Genomic DNA, 17,737 nt, shown 5'->3' with positions numbered 1-17,737 from the left:
CAGCTGTGTCACACTAGCTTTCTCAAGAGACTAAATACAATTTAAATCTAATCCAAATCAACCCATGAATGAGACAACCTAAAAATACATAGGAAGAAAAAAAACATCCGAGCACACTTTCAACTTGATGAATAATAGCCAGTGTCACTGAAAGCTCAGAGAAGCTACAGACTCACTGGGTGTCGTAACTTAAATATGCACAAAATGCAAAGAAAGTAGTGTGAAGTCAAACGCAATCAAGTACTAGTACGGTGTCGATGAAAGGTTTTGGAAATTGTGCATAAAAAATCTCTTAGCTTAAGGTAACATCATGCCCCACATTGTTTTGTTTGATCAATAACCCTGAATCCAAAGATATCTGATTTACACCAACACATCTGAAAAAAACGCCACATCTCCACACTTCAAGAGCCAAAACAAGCAATTAAACAGTCACGTTATGTCCTGAACTATGGTAAGTTTGAAAACAATACTTTCATATGCAGCCATTTGACACACCAACGGTTGCGTTATTAACTCAAATCTTAAGTATCAGTTAAGAGAGTCCAGTTTCTAAAAAACAACAACCTGGGAGTCGACATCTAAGAAGGTCACAACTAGGTTGTTTATTTTATGATAACTGATACAGGATAAATGTTATACATTCTATTTTAACACTGATATTCTGTCTTTATTTTCAATGTCAGTATGCAAAAAAGACAATGCAAAGTAAACATTTGGTGAAATCATGAATATGATACATAAATTGACTGCTTCATCAATATTAAATCAATTAAATTTTAAGGACTCCTTATTACCCCGGTGATAACTTGTTTCGCCACAACACAAAAAAATGAAAAAGATACAAAAAAAAGAAAAACTGCAAACATCAAGAGTTGGCTGACGGCAAACACGGTAAAGAACCACATGATCTTCAGATGTATCCATCAACTCAAGTAGATGCATATATAAAAATACAGGATCCCTGTTGTGTGTGTGTGTGCGCGTGTATACATATATATGTATATATATACACACACACACATACAGTAATGATGCAATTACTAGAGTTGTAGAGCCTGTGCTGGGCATACAAACAGACAAAATGAAGAGCATGATACACATACATACACACGTTTACCATTATCTCTCCATATAAACACACATAAATCAACAAACAGGCAAAAGGCTCTCTGGCTTTAGAAGCTAAAAACTACACTTGACTTAAAAAAGAAAAAGAAAAACAGACATTCACATTTCTGAAACATATTTCATTATTTCATAACCTCTCACCTGATCATCCATCTCTATCCATCAGTCAGAACAACCGTTCTAGTCGTTGTGCGCCACCAGAGAAGCCAGAATGATAAGGATGATGATCCGTTTGTGCTGTCGTGTCCAGCTCATCCCTGTTAATCAGGGTCACACTCACTGATTACGGCACTGTCTGTGTTGGTCCTTTGCTCCACATCATCGTCCCTCTCACTGTGCACCCATTCACAGTCTCTCTGTGTTTTTCCTGCTAGTTTCTTCATTCATGATTGAAAACAAGTGAATGAAATGTTGTAGAGGGAGGTGGAGAAGTGTAACTGCAGCTGTATATGTCTTTGTTTAGTGTATGAATGTCCTTTAAGTCCATGCATTTGCCTGCGTGTGTGTGTGTGTGTGTGTGTGTGTGTTTGTAATGCATGTCCGTCTCCAAGGGGGCACACATCTATGGTGAGGCCGGGGCTTTGCTACCACTGTAATGAACCTGGTATCTGTTGACCATTTGCCCCTTTACCTCAATGGACAGGCAGGCCGTCTTGCAGGGGATCATGTCCTCCTCCTCCTCTCCCATCAGCCAGTTCTGCACTGAGCGTTCAGCCGAGGCTGTAACGTGATTGGCCAGCCAGCCCTGGTGCCACTTGTCAAAGCGGTCGTGCTGGCTTGCTGCCACTCTGTTCTGTGACTGTGGAGAAAGAAAAGATATTCTCAGAGCTATTCAAGGCTGAACAGGATTTACAGATTGCAACACCCATACACACCAAGAAGCAGTTTAATACATTTTTCAAAACGTAGATTAATACAAAATAAATGAATGCAGACTTCCACTACCTTTCTGGCCTTGACCAGTGCTCCTCTGCGGTACATGTAATCCTCAGAGTTCATGACAAACACCATCTTGTGAGTGTTGAGTTTGAAGCGACAGTCCAAACTCCCAGCGTTTTCCACACCCAGTTTGCGGTGCCACTCTCTCCTGCAGCGCATCGCCTCCACCTGGCGCACCTGCCAGCGACGGAAACGCCGCAGGTTCCTACAAATAGATACATGAGTTATCAGATCATCAAAAAAAAAGTTCTGTTCAATTATTTTAATTCCCTGTTCATCTGACAACACTGAAGTGAAATAAAGTGCTTTTCCACCAAGTGGTACAGGTCACTTCTGGGCAATAACCGAAATGAAATGGGGAGAAAGACCAAACATTATTTCATGAGAGAATTCAAGGTTGTTTGTGTTTCTTTTTTAAAAATAATACCAGCGTCATTGATGGGCTACACTGTGTCACGTATGATGTCATGTTTTTTAACCTAAGCCAAAGCAGGGTTTACCTTTCCAAACCATACTGTGGCGAGCTGAACTATACTTGCGTGACAACAGGGGATTCACTTTACACCACATGCACTTATAAGCATATTTATAACTAACAAGTGTGAACCGATATACAAACTGATGGATTATATTCAAATTGGTCTTCAAATGGTTATAAATATGTTGATTTAACCACATGGGTCATCATTTAAGATCTTGTCATCAACTGATGTGCTGTCAAATTCACATCCTGTAGACATATAGAAGAAAATTAAATCGTAAAAAGTTCCAGCAAACTTTCACTGAGCTTTGTTGAAAATTCAATGACCAGAATTACTTTTTAATTAGAAGTATTTAAAGAAGAAAAACATTTTCAAACGAGAGAATTGGCCTAATACGTGCAGGAGGGTTTTATGTACAACTCAAAATGAAAAATATGTTTGCTCTGATCTACACATCCATCGACATACACATCATTAATGTAAAGCTGTCATACCTGGGCAGAAACACTGGTTTGAAGAAGTAGCCTTCTGCTTGTGAACACAGGCTGGACTCTGTTCCTACAAATTGCTCCATGTAACTCGACAGGCACTGAGGGAGCAAAGTTCCAAAGATGTATACGTTTAGTTTAGTCATTTATGATTATTCATTTCAAGCTGGCAGTCAGAAAAAAAAAAAAGTATTTACAGTTTGTAAACATGTTTACCTGTACATCTAACGGGTCATCAGCCTGGGCCTCCTCGGTGTCCAGCAGCTCAACAGCCATTGTCACATGACCTTTGTTTTGGGCAAACATTACCTGACGATACAAAACCAAAAAAAAATAAGGAACTCAACTACACTACAAACAACGTACTGCACCTTAAAAGCACAACTGCAGCGTCGTGACATTTGACTCACAAGTCAGTAAAGAAACCTGTTCATCTGGCTGTATATAGCCCATTTTCACTTTCATGTCACACATTACTTACTGGTAAGTGTTGTAGTCAAGACCACCTAAACCGAGACCAAGTCGAGACCAAGACCACAGTGTATCGAGACAAAGACAAGACCAAGACTTTGAGGGGTCGAGACTGAGACAAGACCATGACTTTGAGGGGTCGAGACCGAGACAAGACCACAACTTTGAGGGGTCGAGACCGAGACAAGACCAAGACCGAGGCAGTAAAAGTTGGACGTGGTCCCAGCCGTTTCCGTTAGAATGTACATGTTGCGCTGTGTTTTCTTTTGGAGGTATTTATGTACAAAAAGTCTTTGTGGTTCAGGTAACCAAATTTTATTATAGATGAGTTAGCTGACCTCTTCTCACGGCCTCTTCTCCTGTCAGTCACATGCACTTTTGTGGGGGGCATGTGAAAGGGGGCGGGAGGGGTGACAGCCGTTAACGGTGACAAAAATTTCAAATGATAAATGAGTTAAGACCAAGTAAAAATGCAGTCGATTCCGAGACGAGACCGAGACCTTCAGAAAGTGGTCTCGAGACCGATCTCGAGTACTAAAACACTACTGATCAGAACTTAAGTAAAGCAGCATTGATAATCTTCAAAAATTGGAACGTGAATGAGTTCTAAAATGAAAAGGTAAAGCAGCTCCCATTTCCTAAAACCCAAGATTGTTATGAAACTCTGTAACAGTTATTAGTCTTGTGCTTTGCTTTTAGGGAAACATTAAATATGACGAGAAATGCTCCCATCCTCCAACTGACCTCTAACTGTGTACGCCCTGTACTGTATATGTACTGCAGAGTAAATGGTGGATCATAGCCAAGGATATTCTTCAAACAACAGCAAAATGTCAGGGCCAAATATAAAATTTAGTTCTACATTCACCAGGACTTTACGCTCACCTTGAAGCAATTCTCCTCGGACATGACTCGCTCAGATTTCCACTGGTAGCTCGTCTCCCAAGCAGCTCTGACGCACTGTGAGGAAAGGTTCCCTCCTGCTGCCCCCCGCTTCCTCTCAGCAAGGTAAAGATCAACCACCTGCAGACAAACCTCGTCGCTCACCAGGTGCTGCAGCTGAAGGATACAAAGTAGGACGGTGAGAAACAGCAGCAGAAGAGAAACGTCGTAGAGGACCACCTTGGAAAAAAAGGTCAAATCTTACTTACCTGCCGAATTATGTTGTGGATGACCTTGTCAATGGTGAAGCCGATGTAGGCATGGATGGTGAACATCTCTCTCAGTGTGTCTTCATATTGTGTGGAGTCCAAATTACCATCCAGCAGACTGCGCACCATGTCCAGGAAGGCTGGGTAATACTCTTCCAACTCCACCTCACCTGTGGAAGAAAATTAATGTCAAAGTTTAATGGAGCTATGGAAAGAGCAGAGTCAGTGTGGATCTGTTGTCACAGCTTGGACACATTCCGTAGCATAAAATAAAGTACTGAAATCCATATTAAATAAAGAAAAGAGGACGACTCAATAATTAAAGCCGCTGTCTGATATTTGCAGGAGAGAACAAACATTTTGAGGTTCCAGGTTCCAAAGTGTGAGTTCCTTTGCCACATCTAAACATATAATACTAATAACAGTATGATCCCAAAAGGTTTCACAGACAAACAATGTTTTATCTGGAGCAAACTGTTTATAATAACTGATATAAAATCAATCACGCTCATTCAGCATGTTCATTTTTAAAATGCCTTGAATGATCTTGATTTACAATGTGGCTCAGCACATGAGTGTGCAGTTTCAAATGCTGATAAGGCAACCATGATTCCAGGCATAATTTGGAAGAGCTGACACTGGAAAACAGTTCTGAACCAGTGATTATTAATAAAAAAAAACTAATTCAAGCTTTTAGTCTAGAGCCTAGACAAAAAGCTAAAATAAATATAATATTTCTCCTGTTTAGTCAGATAAGACAGAACTCAAATTAAACACCAACAACCTGCTATTATATAATTTCCATAACAGACAGCGGTTGAACTTACTGGGCTGTTTGAGGCGAAGCTCCATAGCGAGGTCACATGCTTTTTCCCTCCGTCCCTCTGCCATCAGCAGCCTCTCTCTGCTCTGTTCAGCTCGGTGATCCAGCAGTTGCCGCTCAGCTTGTCGGTAAACCCGCAGCAGCCGTGAACACAGAGTCTGGTGCAGCCGCAAGAAGAAATACCAGTTGTTGTTGACGAAAAAAAGGTTGTAGATACCGTCCAGCTCCTTCTGGTGCTCTGCTTCTGGGTCACGCAAGTCCACTTTCTCACCTACTGCACCTGAACCCATCTCAATAGGAGCAGATCCTGGGGTGGATGCGGCAGTCCCTGCTGGCTGACTCATGCTACAAGAGCTAGTGGAGGTTTCTGTTTCTGCAGTTTGGGATGGGCTGCAGCGCCTTCGCCTGGACTCGCCATTGAGCTGCTGCTGGGGATGGGTCAGGGTCTGAGTCTGATCGGGCTGGGTTTGTGCCTGACTACCTGTGGCTGCCACTGCTGTTGTTGCTGCTGCTGTTGCTGCTGGGATGTTACTAGAACTTCCATTTCCTCCTGCTGCAGCAGTCAATGCTCTACCTCTCTCTGCCCTGTCTCTGTCTGCCCTGTCTCTGTCTGCTCTGTCCCTGTCTGCTCTGTCCCTGTCTGCTCTGTCCCTGTCTCTGTCTGCTCTGTCTCTGTCTGCTCTGTCTCTGTCTGCCCTGTCTCTGTCTGCCCTGTCTCTGTCTGCCCTGTCTCTGTCTGCCCTGTCTCCTGCCTCCTCAGGCTCAGCCTCCTCATCCGTCCATTCTTCAGTATCACTCAGCTCGCCACGGCGGGAGAAGAACAGGTCGGGGACAAAGTGCTGGATGATGCGCTTGATGTGGTCCTTGTCATCTTTGTGGATGGTAGGCTGACGTTTAACATGATAGATGATAAGTGAGGCAGCGTCCTCCAGGATCTGTTTGTCCTCGTATGTAAAAACCATGTGAGGCTCACTGGCAGGGGCTGAACCAGAACCATTACGTCCCTGCTGGCCAACTCCACTTTCCTCTGTGCTCTGCTCCTGACGCTGAAAAACACACAAATGTATTTTTAATGAAGGAAGTTCAGAAGGACTTTGTTAGACTACTGTTTGAAAATGTCAGGGTTTCACAACCACTAAACATTTCCATCATACTCCTCCTACATATGAGCTTTTTTATGACATATTGAAGACAAAAAGTACAGGAATCACCAATGGTCTTGTGCAATGTAGAGTATTAGCATTATTCCATTCTTCTTTCTTAAACCACAATTTTATCGATGTATTACATAATCATGTTTATTTTATGTAAAACATAATACTACACTGCTACTGTTACAGCAATATCTCAATATCATGAAACTTATGATATTTTCACTGAAGGTTATCATAACATCAGAATATCATACCAGCTAATGGCTATCAACAGCTTTGTGGCAAATCAGATCAGGTATCATCAGTTAAACTGCAGATAAAACAAACTTCAGATTCCAATGGATTCTTGTGATTAGACCTTGAGTCAACATTGTTATGTTAACTGATTTGTCATGTCAGCTGAGCTCAACTTTAAAAGAGAACGAATAAGGGAAGAGATTAATTTAATAAATAATGGGTATTGTCTTGATTATCACACATCCCTGGCCACCTGAAATTAATTTCTTAAAAGTTGGGCTTTTTTTTGTTCAGTTCTGGGTCTGAACGCTTTCTCTGAATATGTGAATGAGCTGTTTTTTGGATTGTTAACAATTAATGACACAAATCATTTTCTCAAGAGTTGCACTACAGGCAACCCATATTATCACTTCATGTTGTAAAGGCTCAGGTGCTAAGCCTGCAGATACAAAGACAGGTCTTACCTCATCATAGACACTCTCTATCTCATTAAGAAGACTCTTAGACCGCAGAGCTTTCATGTCATTCTGTTTGAAGTTGACTCCTTGGTGATCAAGGGACTTCAGGTAGGCCTTCTCGTACTGCTCCCTCCATATCTTATTGAAACCTTGCTGTGCATCTCTCCATTCCTCTTCCTTGGCTTTCAACCTGTTGATAATAACACAATGTTTTATATAGATACATCACAGGCACAGCCATGTTCATGGATTTGTCATATAAATATGTATGGAACTACACTTGCTTGGCAGTTTTATTTTGCATGAATTACAGTGTCACAGTGAAAGTAAACTTGAGTATTACAGAATTCATTCATAGTAGAACAGCCCATTATCTCAAATCGTATTTCCTTGTACCTACTTTAAATGAGCAGACCATTTTTTTCACAGGCTTTGACTGGTATATAATTCTGATCTAATTCTGTGGAAAACAGTGTATCCTGACCTCTTGAGAACCACTGGCACAGCTGTGGCAGGACTCCGCTTCAGGCCCTCGATGATCTCGGGGGCTTTGTCGCCATAAATTCGATACACAGCACGGCGCTGGATGACCTCAGATGTGCCCCCCAGGCAGTCATCTAATCGGAATCGCTCTTGGTCCTCTGGTGAAAGACGCGACAGCTTCTTCTGGACACTCTCTAGCACTCTGATAGTGGCCAGGTTTGTCTCCAGAACCACATCCAACTACAAGTGGAGAGTTAAAGACAAATCATAAAGACAGGATGTGTCATATGTGCCATGACCTCTTTGAAAAGAGCAGGGTGAGAAAAGATAAAAAATGTGTAGTTTGTGGCATTCTCATAATTGAATTTGCTTTACAAGAAACAAACAGAATCGTTATGATGCATGTACCTCAAATCTTTCATCCTCACAGCGATGCAGCTGCTCCTCATATGGAGTCTTCTTCGAGCTGACGAAGGTGGAGTCCTCTGACCAGGAGGGGAATGACACCCAGGTGTCATTCAACACCTACATACATACAGACAGACAAACAGAAATCCCATTGATTTACTACTGGAATACATCTACGGTTAATGCTTCACTTCCTCAGTCACATTCCTGAGTGTAGCCTTTGGCCAGAAGAAGGTGTGGTCAAGTGGTTACTGACTCTCCTTGATCATTTTTGATGAGAAAGGGTATTGAAACAAATATTGAACAATGAAAGGGTTGCTTTGAGCTTTTGACTTGTGGTAGTTGTATGGGGAAAGTTTTTAATGTTTTGTTTGTATTACTGACATATTGATAATCATAAGTGAGCAAAAACACAAGCACGAAGACGACATGAAACTGGAGGAGGCGATAAAATACGAGATAAGCAGCATTGCACAAACCAAGTTATTGATGTTGAAAAGATGGATGTAAAAACTGTATGTACTTCAGTGGGAACTACTGATCTAGTGATAATGTTTTTAGTAAAAATGTAAGTGGGTGTACCTCCTTGCATAGGGTGGTGCGTCCACTGCATTTAGGTTGCTGGTAGGTCTTGGGGAGTGCTCTGTAGCTGGATCCCAGGCGCTTGCAGGAGGCATAATCCACCTCCCTGCCTCCTCCCCCCTCCATGTAGCGATCCGACAGCCCTGACACAACATGAGAGAGCTCTTTGTCCCCCAGAAATGACTTGAACTGTGTGTACAGTTCGGGAAATTTCCTAGATGGATATGCAATCATAAATGACAGACAAATCAGAAGAAGCAGCTGACAAAATCATTGTACAAGTCAAAATGTGATTTAGTTATAAATGTATGCAGTATCTTTTGACAGCAGTCTTTGTATCAGTTCTATGTGGATGCAAATTCAGAAACTCTTAAATGTACCTGAAAGTGTTTTCCAAAAAAAATCTTAAATATGCAGTAATACCATAAAGTCTCCCAAACAAGAACAGACGCTATTAACTTTTCTAATTTTACCAACTAATTTCACACATGTATCTTTCCATCCACTCACCCCAGGAAAGGAGTAACAAGCTGTAGCAGTTCTGCTCCAGAAACTACTTCCTGGTTAAACAAGGCGATGCAGCGCAGGAAGTTCTCATACACTTCCTGACTTTTAAACAGGCGACGAACCTGAATGATGGGTGGGTTGACAAAGAAATTAGATTTATCACGTAAGACCTGACAAAATAGATTTAGAGAGTAATATAGGGGGGGGTGCAGAATCAGTGGGTCAAAGGAAAAGTACGAACTTGTAAAAAGGGAAATCTAATATTACAACAATAAAGGAAAATAATGCCTCACCTTATCAAAGAAGGAGAATTCTCTTAAAACTCCATGTTTGCCAACTGAAGCAAAGGACTGATCTTTGGTACAGGAATACTTCATTTTTTTCTACATACAAATGAAAGCAAAACTTAATAGGACCACATTTAAACATGTTTATTGTAGTTGGGATGAAGCAAAAGGAACTGAGTGAAGAACAGAACCTTGAGATCATTGGCATGTTTTTGTATATTAGCACTATGACCATGGCACGTAGAATTTACCTTTAGCAGTGGGGAAATGTGCTGCAGTAAGATGGGTCTGGGCCTCTTTTTGTTCTGTTTAGATATTGTGTCTTCTTCCTCTGGCCTCTTTAGCTGATCCTTTCCCCCTGTCAGCGAGCTCCCTGTGAACTACAAGACAAGGAGCGCACAACAAAGTTCAGGAAAATGTTATTATATTATACCATTATACCATTATGCAAAAAACTATTATTAATTAATTGTTTCCCAAATCACCATTTGATATATGAAATGTCAGAAAACAAGACCAAGTTTCAGCAGTTCAAATGCTAAATGTCTTAAATTTACGTTCAAAGAATTGCAAACATCCAGATAGGAGTAGCAAACAGCTTATACACTTAGGCTCCCTTTACACCTAGCATTAAAATGCATTTTTTGTGATCAGATTGCAATGGGACAAATGACCACTTGTAAGTACAGGTGTAAATACATCGACCATGATCGGATAGCATGTATGGAACTACATTTGTTTGGCAGTTTTATTTTGCATGAATTACAGTGTCACAGTGAAAGGAAACTTTCACCGAGTATTACAGAATTCATTTATAGCAGAGCGGCCCGTCATCTCAAATTGTATTTCCTTGAACCTAGTTTAACTGAAGATGCTCATAATGTCAGGTGTAAAGACATGTGGTGATGCTCTATCCCATGCCTATCTGATCACAGAAAACTATGTGAAAAGGTGTGAAAAGGTGTAAAGGCCTTAATGTTTCAAACTGCCTTATCAAATAATCATTAGAATCACATTGTGGCCAATTAGTTTTTGTCAAATTGCAAATCAAATCATTTCTGTTCTAAATGCTACTGGTCTGTGATGATTTATTCATTGAATTTAAGGTACCCCTCCTAAATAAATAATGGTTTTGCACTGTACTATTAAGTACAAACCTTGTCAGCATAACACTTCTGATCAGTAGCACAAATAGAAAATGGCAATAGCTTGAATTGCTTAAAAATAAAAACATTTTTGTAAAAAAAACAAAAAAAATTCCTGTTTTAGTAACAAGACAGAGAGAGGGCAACCTCTCAGTCTTGTTGTCTATTTTTTTTTGGCAGTTTGGAAAGTGGAACATTAACTGTCTCCATCTCTTGACCTACCAGTGATCTCTTGGCATCAGGCAGGAATTGTCCAAACTCAGCGAGCAGATCTTCCTGTCCCTTAAAGAGGCTGGCAACTTTAGAAAAAACCTCATCTTCTGTCATCCCACTGCTGCCCCGGCTGCCTCGACTCTCCTTAACCTCCAACTGCTCTTTCTGAGGGGTAGTGGCGACAAAAAAAGACTTTAAAAAAAAACAAGTCAAAATACATTCCCTGTCCTTCAAGAGTGGTCTCCTGTGGAAAATTGTCATTAGACAGTAATGCTTTAAGTATGAACTCTGTGAATTTTATTCTAAATCGAAACAAGAATTCACTCTATTTTGGTGAAATGCTACAATAACAATTTGTGACAACCTACTCAGTATCTGATACATTTCATATATTATACCTAAAAACCATCACCATATTTTCACTCTGCAGTACCTGATATGTATGAAGAATCTCTAGAAAGGCTCTGTAGATCTCTGGGTGATCCAGAAAGCGATTTTTGATTTTGTTTACATAGCTGATGGCACTGTCAAACTCTACTGGGCTCGTCTCAGAAGCAGGTGGGGATACTGATGAGGAGGTGGTGGCGTGATTCTGACTCTCTCTGCTCATCAGTGGAAGAGAAAGTCTGCTGGGAGGCTCTGGAGGTCCTGCTGAGGTTGGGGAAGGTAGGGACTCTGATGAAGCAGCCTTGACTTCATTAGTGCGGGCAGGTCCAGCATCAACGGGTGTGGCAGAGGCACTACTTGAGGTTGCAGGCACTGCAGAGGTGGTAAGACTCTTCCCCTGCTGGCCTGGAGATACCTGCATCAATGAAAGACAGTAGGAAGATGTTGAACTACATGATTAGAAGAGCACCAAAGATTTAAAGAAGAAACACAGCTAGTAAATACAGACATAAATGAAAAAGACAAGCAATGTACACGTACAAAATACATGAATACAACTAGCTTTGGGAGTTGTGTCCTAAACCGTGCCCTTGTTCCCCTTTTCATCATCATGCCATGAATAAGACTCACATTTCTCATCTACAACAACTTGTATATTAAGCTGACTCTAAAGGAATTAAAACTACATATCTCCTTCACCAGCAGACCTTTTTTTAGTAAAATGAAGCACATTGCATTTCAGCTCTTCATAACTTATAACTTACAGATATTTTATAAAACCAAACAAAAACGGCCAAAAATACATAAAGTGAACATGACAGTAATGAGAGTGAATGTTTCCCTAAAAGTTCAGACTATGAAGCTTCACAATTGTCTTGTGATTTGTTTTTCATTCAGACCATATAAATATGATATGCATCTTCAGCAACATTAGTAAAAATGTGTTTGCCCAAGAAGCTGTTTTCAATTGCCATAATATCCCAAAAAAAACTAAAAAACATTACAAAAAGCCTAGGATGTGAATAATTTATTACTGAAAGATACACCCAAAACCATATTCTGTGACAGAATTCTAAATTCAACACATGAAATCACAACGGTTTGGATTTAACCCACCTGCAGTGCTCATTAGTCATGTCACTCTCTTTCAAATTGATTTGTAGCAGTTAGTTGGTTGCTAATGCTTGAAATAAAACCAAGGATTTGTATTGTGTGTGAAACTGACAGAAACAAAATTAGCTTATGCATTTTCCCTCACTTATTGTCAAACAAAACTCACTTTGTTTAATGCATAAACAAAAATGTCAGGGGCAAATTGCATCAGTTTTAAATAGCAGGGCCTCAAATATTTCATCAAACATTTAATTGTAATCAGTTGTGGTATCAGATTGTAGAAAAAAGTATATATAAATCAAACTGTCTAACCCTGATTATCGATATGATTTATGATTATAATTAATGTCCAAAAGTAGAATTATCAACATTTAGTTTACTGGGCGCTTTGCACTATCTTAAAATACCGACAAAGGGAATCCATTGAACAGTGCCCGTGTTCTTAAATTGTTACTGCAACCATAACTCCTGCATTTTATTCGTCTTGTTTACTTGCATGTTTATATTCCCAAGTTTGTTTTGTAACTGTTAACTCCCTGTTTTTTATTAACTATGATGTATGCAGCAAAAGAAAATTGTATTCTGAAGCAGAATACTCAACTCTAGTTTACCTGTTTCCACTTAAGATATAAAGTTAAATAAGAAACATTCTGGGGCCACACGGTGGTGTAGTGGTTAGCACTCTCGCCTTGCAGCGAGAAGACCCGGGTTCGAGCCCCGGTTGGAACAAGGGCCTTTCTGCATGGAGTTTGCATGTTCTCCCCGTGTGTGCGTGGGTTCTCTCCGGGTACTCCGGCTTCCTCCCACAGTCCAAAAACATGCAATGTGGGGATAGGTAAATTGGACACTCCAAATTGACCATAGGAGTGAGTGTGAGAGTGAATGGTTGTTTGTCTCTATCTGTGTGTGGCCCTGCGATGGACTGGCGAACTGTCCAGGGTGTACCCCGCCTATCGCCCGATGTAGCTGAGATTGGCACAGCACCCCCCGCGACCCTCTGGTAGAGGATAAAGCGGTAGATGATGACTGACTGACTGAAGAAACATTCTGTTGACTTTTGTGCAGACAATAAGTTTGTAGTAAGGGACCTGCTAAAAGTCATATCAGTTGAAATATTAATGAAACACTAGTTTTGAATGAATGAATGATTCTACTTCAGAGGAGAGGAGAATATCTCACCTGTGTAGAGAACGGTGATTGGAGAAAAGCCATCCCATTCTTGGGGACCTCTATCCGATACCCTGGTGGGAGGAAGGCATTGAAGCCCAACACTAAGTCTGGGTGTCCATAGAAGAGTTGAGACACACGGTTTATCACCCCTGGTGTGTCGATGCTATTGAGGAGAAGAGAGAAATAGACATTTTAGAAATAAAGTGATCAAAAAAAAGCCACTTACTTCCTCATGTGCTGCACAATGACAATGGCCTCTCAATCAAAAAAGCACAACTGAATTACTAGCTATAAATTCCATGTTTCAAAACAATACAAGTCAAGGCATAATTCACTCCACCATGTAGGGCGTGTTGTTTTACAACATGTGCCTATCCGTTTGTCTGACTTTGAGCAGGATAACGCAAGAAGGATGGATTTGAAAGAACTTTTGTATGCAAGTTATGGCCCAAGGAAAATATGATTGGATTTTGGGGATGATAAGGAAACAGATCCAGACTTTTTAAAGGCAAATTATAACCTTGTGAACTGGAGTGACTATTTTATTATTTTATTATTATTTTTTGAGGAGGTTTGTGCTTGCAGGGGCGTTTCTTCAGTTTAAGAAGAAATGTATGCAATTCCTTACTTGTTGATAAAAGCTCTAAATGTGCAGTTAATCCATGGGTAATGATGTTTTGCAAAGTAATCAAATTGCACACACAAGCTCCACCATCTCAAGGGCCATCTCATTAAAAATGTATAACTAAAAGTGAATAACTTCTGGTACTCTTGGGATTGATGAAGGGTAGGTAGAAGCATCCGTTTCTACACATATCTGCACTATATGTGTATGCTCTTTGTTTGCATAAATACCTCTGTGACTTGAATTCTTTCATGATGTCAAGAAACTTGTTGTATATGCCAGGATCATTTGCAAACCGAATCTTAACTTGGTCCAAATATGACAATGCATCTTCAACCTAAAAACAGAGAGGGGGGGAGAGACAAAACAATCAGATCAATAGTATCATCTTAGGTTGTGCTGCTGAAAAGGGATCTCACACAGTTAACATGTTTAATAGGATGATTGTTTGTCTCCACATCAAATAAGACGCTGCACCTCACTAATACAGTACATACTACAGGCAAACAGTATAATCATACAAAGGGTGCTATTATATAAAGCGAAACAGAACATTTTTGCATGTGCAGGTGTATAAATGACAGTGTTTGTTTGTCTGTCGTTAACAACAGATGGGTAATAATTTAAAAAAATATACACTCATCAATCACTACTTTAGGTACACATGTTCAACTACTTAACACAAATATGTCAATGGCTAATCACATAGCAGCATCTTGATGTATTCCAGCATGTGGACATGGTCAACACAACTTGCTGAAGTTCAAACTGAACATCAGAATGGGGAAGAAAGGTGTTTCGGGAGGTTTTGAACAGTTGTTGGTGCAAGGCAGACGGAGTGTTTCAGAAACTGCTGATCTATTGGGATTTTCCACACACAACCATCGCTAGGATTTACAAAGAGTGGTCTGAAAAAGTTAAAATATCCAATGAGCAGCAGTTCTAATGTCCCTAGTTGATGCCAGAGGTCAGAGAAGAGTGGTTGTTCAAAAATGACAGAGAGGCTAGAGTAACCAATCATTTAAACTGAGGTATATAAGGGACCATGTCTGAATGCAAAACAAAGTGAACCTTGAAGCTGATGGGCTACAGCAACAGAGGACTTACTTTTTTTTTTTTAAGTATTAGCAAGTTACTTTGAAGGGTTCCCCTACATGAGTAAAATGTATAGGAGTTTGACATTTTCTATCAATTAGCAAGTTTTAAAACTACAATCAATCGGGTTTCTTCAACTTTCACTCTGGAGCAAAAATATCATATTCATTTGATATTTATCATAACTATAATCGATGTCGACTGATCCGAAACATGTTTTTTTTTAACACGAGGACATTTTGGGCATATCGTCCAGCCCTATTGTCAACCGAAGTGCTTCATCAACAATTGGACGAGTTAGCCGCACAAGCCGTACAAGCTGTGCAACTATCACTATATAAATAAATAAATCAAACGGGCGTCAAGCAGCATTTTGTTCGCTCGAGCATGTTTTTGCTTTTTCATCACAACAATCCGAGCTCGACTCAGGCTGCGATAAAAAGACGTGTTCACACACAAAGCATTCGCAGAAATAATCCACATCTAGAGAGGGCTGTAGCTAACATTAGCCCACAGCCAGCCCACTGACGATAATAACTCCACTACAACACTTGGAGCACCTACAACCACGTACACGTTTATTGAAAACGTTTTAGTCGCAGCTGGTTTCTCAACGACTATATATGGTGTTGGCAGAAATAGTATGACCGCGTTGAAACGCTTGCGATAACAAAGAAAATGTGTAATGAAGCTGCTAATGAAGTGAAGTAGCCGTGGGGTTCTTGGCTAGCCTGACTGGCTGACGTCCCCCACTTTGTTCAGGGTGGCTGAAAAAAAGACGAACAAGGAGGAACTTCCCACAACCAAGGTTTGAGTTAACGTTTGCTCGTGTTTGAGAGTGTTATTGACATCGCGAATGAGAAATTGCACCGCTCCACGTCACTTCACACAATCATTCATGAAAAATAGCTTCTGTGTTTAACCTTAAATGTCAGTGTTCGCCTCTTTAGCGATGAATTACTTTTAACAGGCCAGCCAGCTAATAACGTTAGCCAGCCGTTGCTTTCTCACTACTCTACGTTAGAGGAGAAAGAGGAAAGAGGCTCAAATCCAGTGCAATGATCCGACAAAAACAAAATGGTTGTGACTCTGAGGGACTTTTTCCCTCCTCTCTTGTCGTGTCGGTTGTCTTCTTACCTTCAGCTTCTGGAAGTGCTGCTGCTGCACTTGCTTTTGTGTTATAACGTAAGGCTTGTCTTGAATTTGGTTGATTTGCTTCGCGGTGCTGTGCGCCTGAATCTTCGCCATTATCCCGGCGGCAGGAGGCTCGAGAGCCGCGAACACAACTTGAGAGGGAAGCTTCGCTGTTACCTCCAGTTAGTTGTAGTTAGCTAGCCGACAAACCTTCCTCCTCTGGGTCGGGAAAAGCCAGCCAGCCAGCCTGCCCGCCTGCCTGCCTGCCCAGCGAGCAGCCCTACTTCGCCTGGCTGACTGGACAGTAGTGTTGGCTCAGTCAGCGCAGAGGAGGACGGAGTGAAGGCTGCTGACAGAGCCGCGCTGCTACTCGCTTTGACTTTGATTCCACATCGATAGCGAATTAAACAAGCACAGGCGAGAAGTGTCGGGAAATAATCTAAAGGGGACAATGGTTGCCGTTTGTCGTTTTTAAAATAACTATCGCCTGTCTCTTTAAATTCGGCGGCAGCGGTCTGTCTCGGCGTCCGGAAGCCAGAGTAGAGGAGTGAAAAATTGAAGAAGAGAAAAAAAAACGTGAAAAATTGAAGTGCGCAGCCGCAATGATGGGAGGAGCTGAGTTCACAAGAATCAGATTGCTCCACTCCCCCTTCACTGCTACAAAGGAACAACGTTCCTCCATGCAAAGCGACAGCTAACACACACTCACCGGCCACTTTATTAGGTACGCAGGATACCTAATAAAGTTCAACAGTGGCACTCGGCGTGGTCTACTGTTGCCGGAGCTCATCTGCTTCAATGTTTGAAATGTGTGTTCATAGATGATCTTTTGCACACATTTTTGTAACGAGTGTGTATTGAGTTATTGTAGCCTTATTTATCACTGTAGACGCGTATGGCCAGCGCCACTCACTGGGTATTTTCTCTATGAACTCTAGAGACAGGCCCAGCACGATAAGGGGTCACCACAGTTCTGACACCAGGAGAAGTGTCCAAGGCTTTAAAACGTCCAGTGTGTAACATTTAAGAGAGTGTTTTGGCAGACATTCAATTGTGTTTGTATAAGTGTTTAATTGCTGTAAAATTAAATATATATATTAACGTTTATAGCCCTAGAATATGCACTTTGTGTTTTAGGCAAGGGTCTTGCTTTATGAAGGGCCACCATCTTGTATCCTTCTATTTCTACAGCAGCTAGAATGGACCAACCAGCCACAGTGTGGATTCCGGGTTTTGTGAAGAAGAAGCCTACCA

General features: G+C 41.0%; 1 protein-coding gene across 1 annotated transcript; it reads right to left on the bottom strand.

Annotated features, from left to right (window-relative positions):
• Nucleotides 1-582: 582 nt before the first annotated feature.
• sin3b (SIN3 transcription regulator family member B) lies at nt 583-17,038 on the bottom strand. Its single transcript, XM_058638466.1, has 19 exons — nt 16,487-17,038; nt 14,485-14,591; nt 13,639-13,792; nt 11,393-11,761; nt 10,969-11,124; nt 9,853-9,981; nt 9,608-9,697; nt 9,318-9,436; nt 8,808-9,021; nt 8,226-8,342; nt 7,819-8,057; nt 7,341-7,524; nt 5,490-6,531; nt 4,663-4,832; nt 4,397-4,570; nt 3,257-3,349; nt 3,047-3,141; nt 2,077-2,275; nt 583-1,930 (listed from the first exon to the last, which is right to left on the bottom strand). Exons 1-19 carry the CDS (start codon nt 16,595-16,597, stop codon nt 1,694-1,696), a joined length of 3,999 nt encoding a protein of 1,332 aa, XP_058494449.1. The 5' UTR covers nt 16,598-17,038; the 3' UTR covers nt 583-1,693.
• Between the last annotated feature and the right edge of the window lie 699 nt (nt 17,039-17,737).

The sequence above is a fragment of the Solea solea genome, chromosome 9 (assembly GCF_958295425.1).
Source record: "Solea solea chromosome 9, fSolSol10.1, whole genome shotgun sequence".
NCBI lineage: Eukaryota > Metazoa > Chordata > Actinopteri > Pleuronectiformes > Soleidae > Solea > Solea solea.
Note: the sequence above shows the minus strand (reverse complement) of the source record. Positions and strands in the feature narration are given on the sequence as shown.

What these genes read in the sequence shown, in the direction of transcription:
- sin3b (XM_058638466.1), bottom strand. Translation starts at nt 16,597, where the DNA reads ATGGCGAAGATTCAGGCGCACAGCACCGCGAAGCAAATCAACCAAATT. An exon ending in AGATTCTTCATACATATCAG is followed by an intron (nt 11,125 to 11,392) that starts GTACTGCAGAGT and finishes ACTACCCCTCAG; the next exon opens with AAAGAGCAGTTGGAGGTTAA. An exon ending in GCACCACCCTATGCAAGGAG is followed by an intron (nt 8,343 to 8,807) that starts GTACACCCACTT and finishes GTATGTATGTAG; the next exon opens with GTGTTGAATGACACCTGGGT.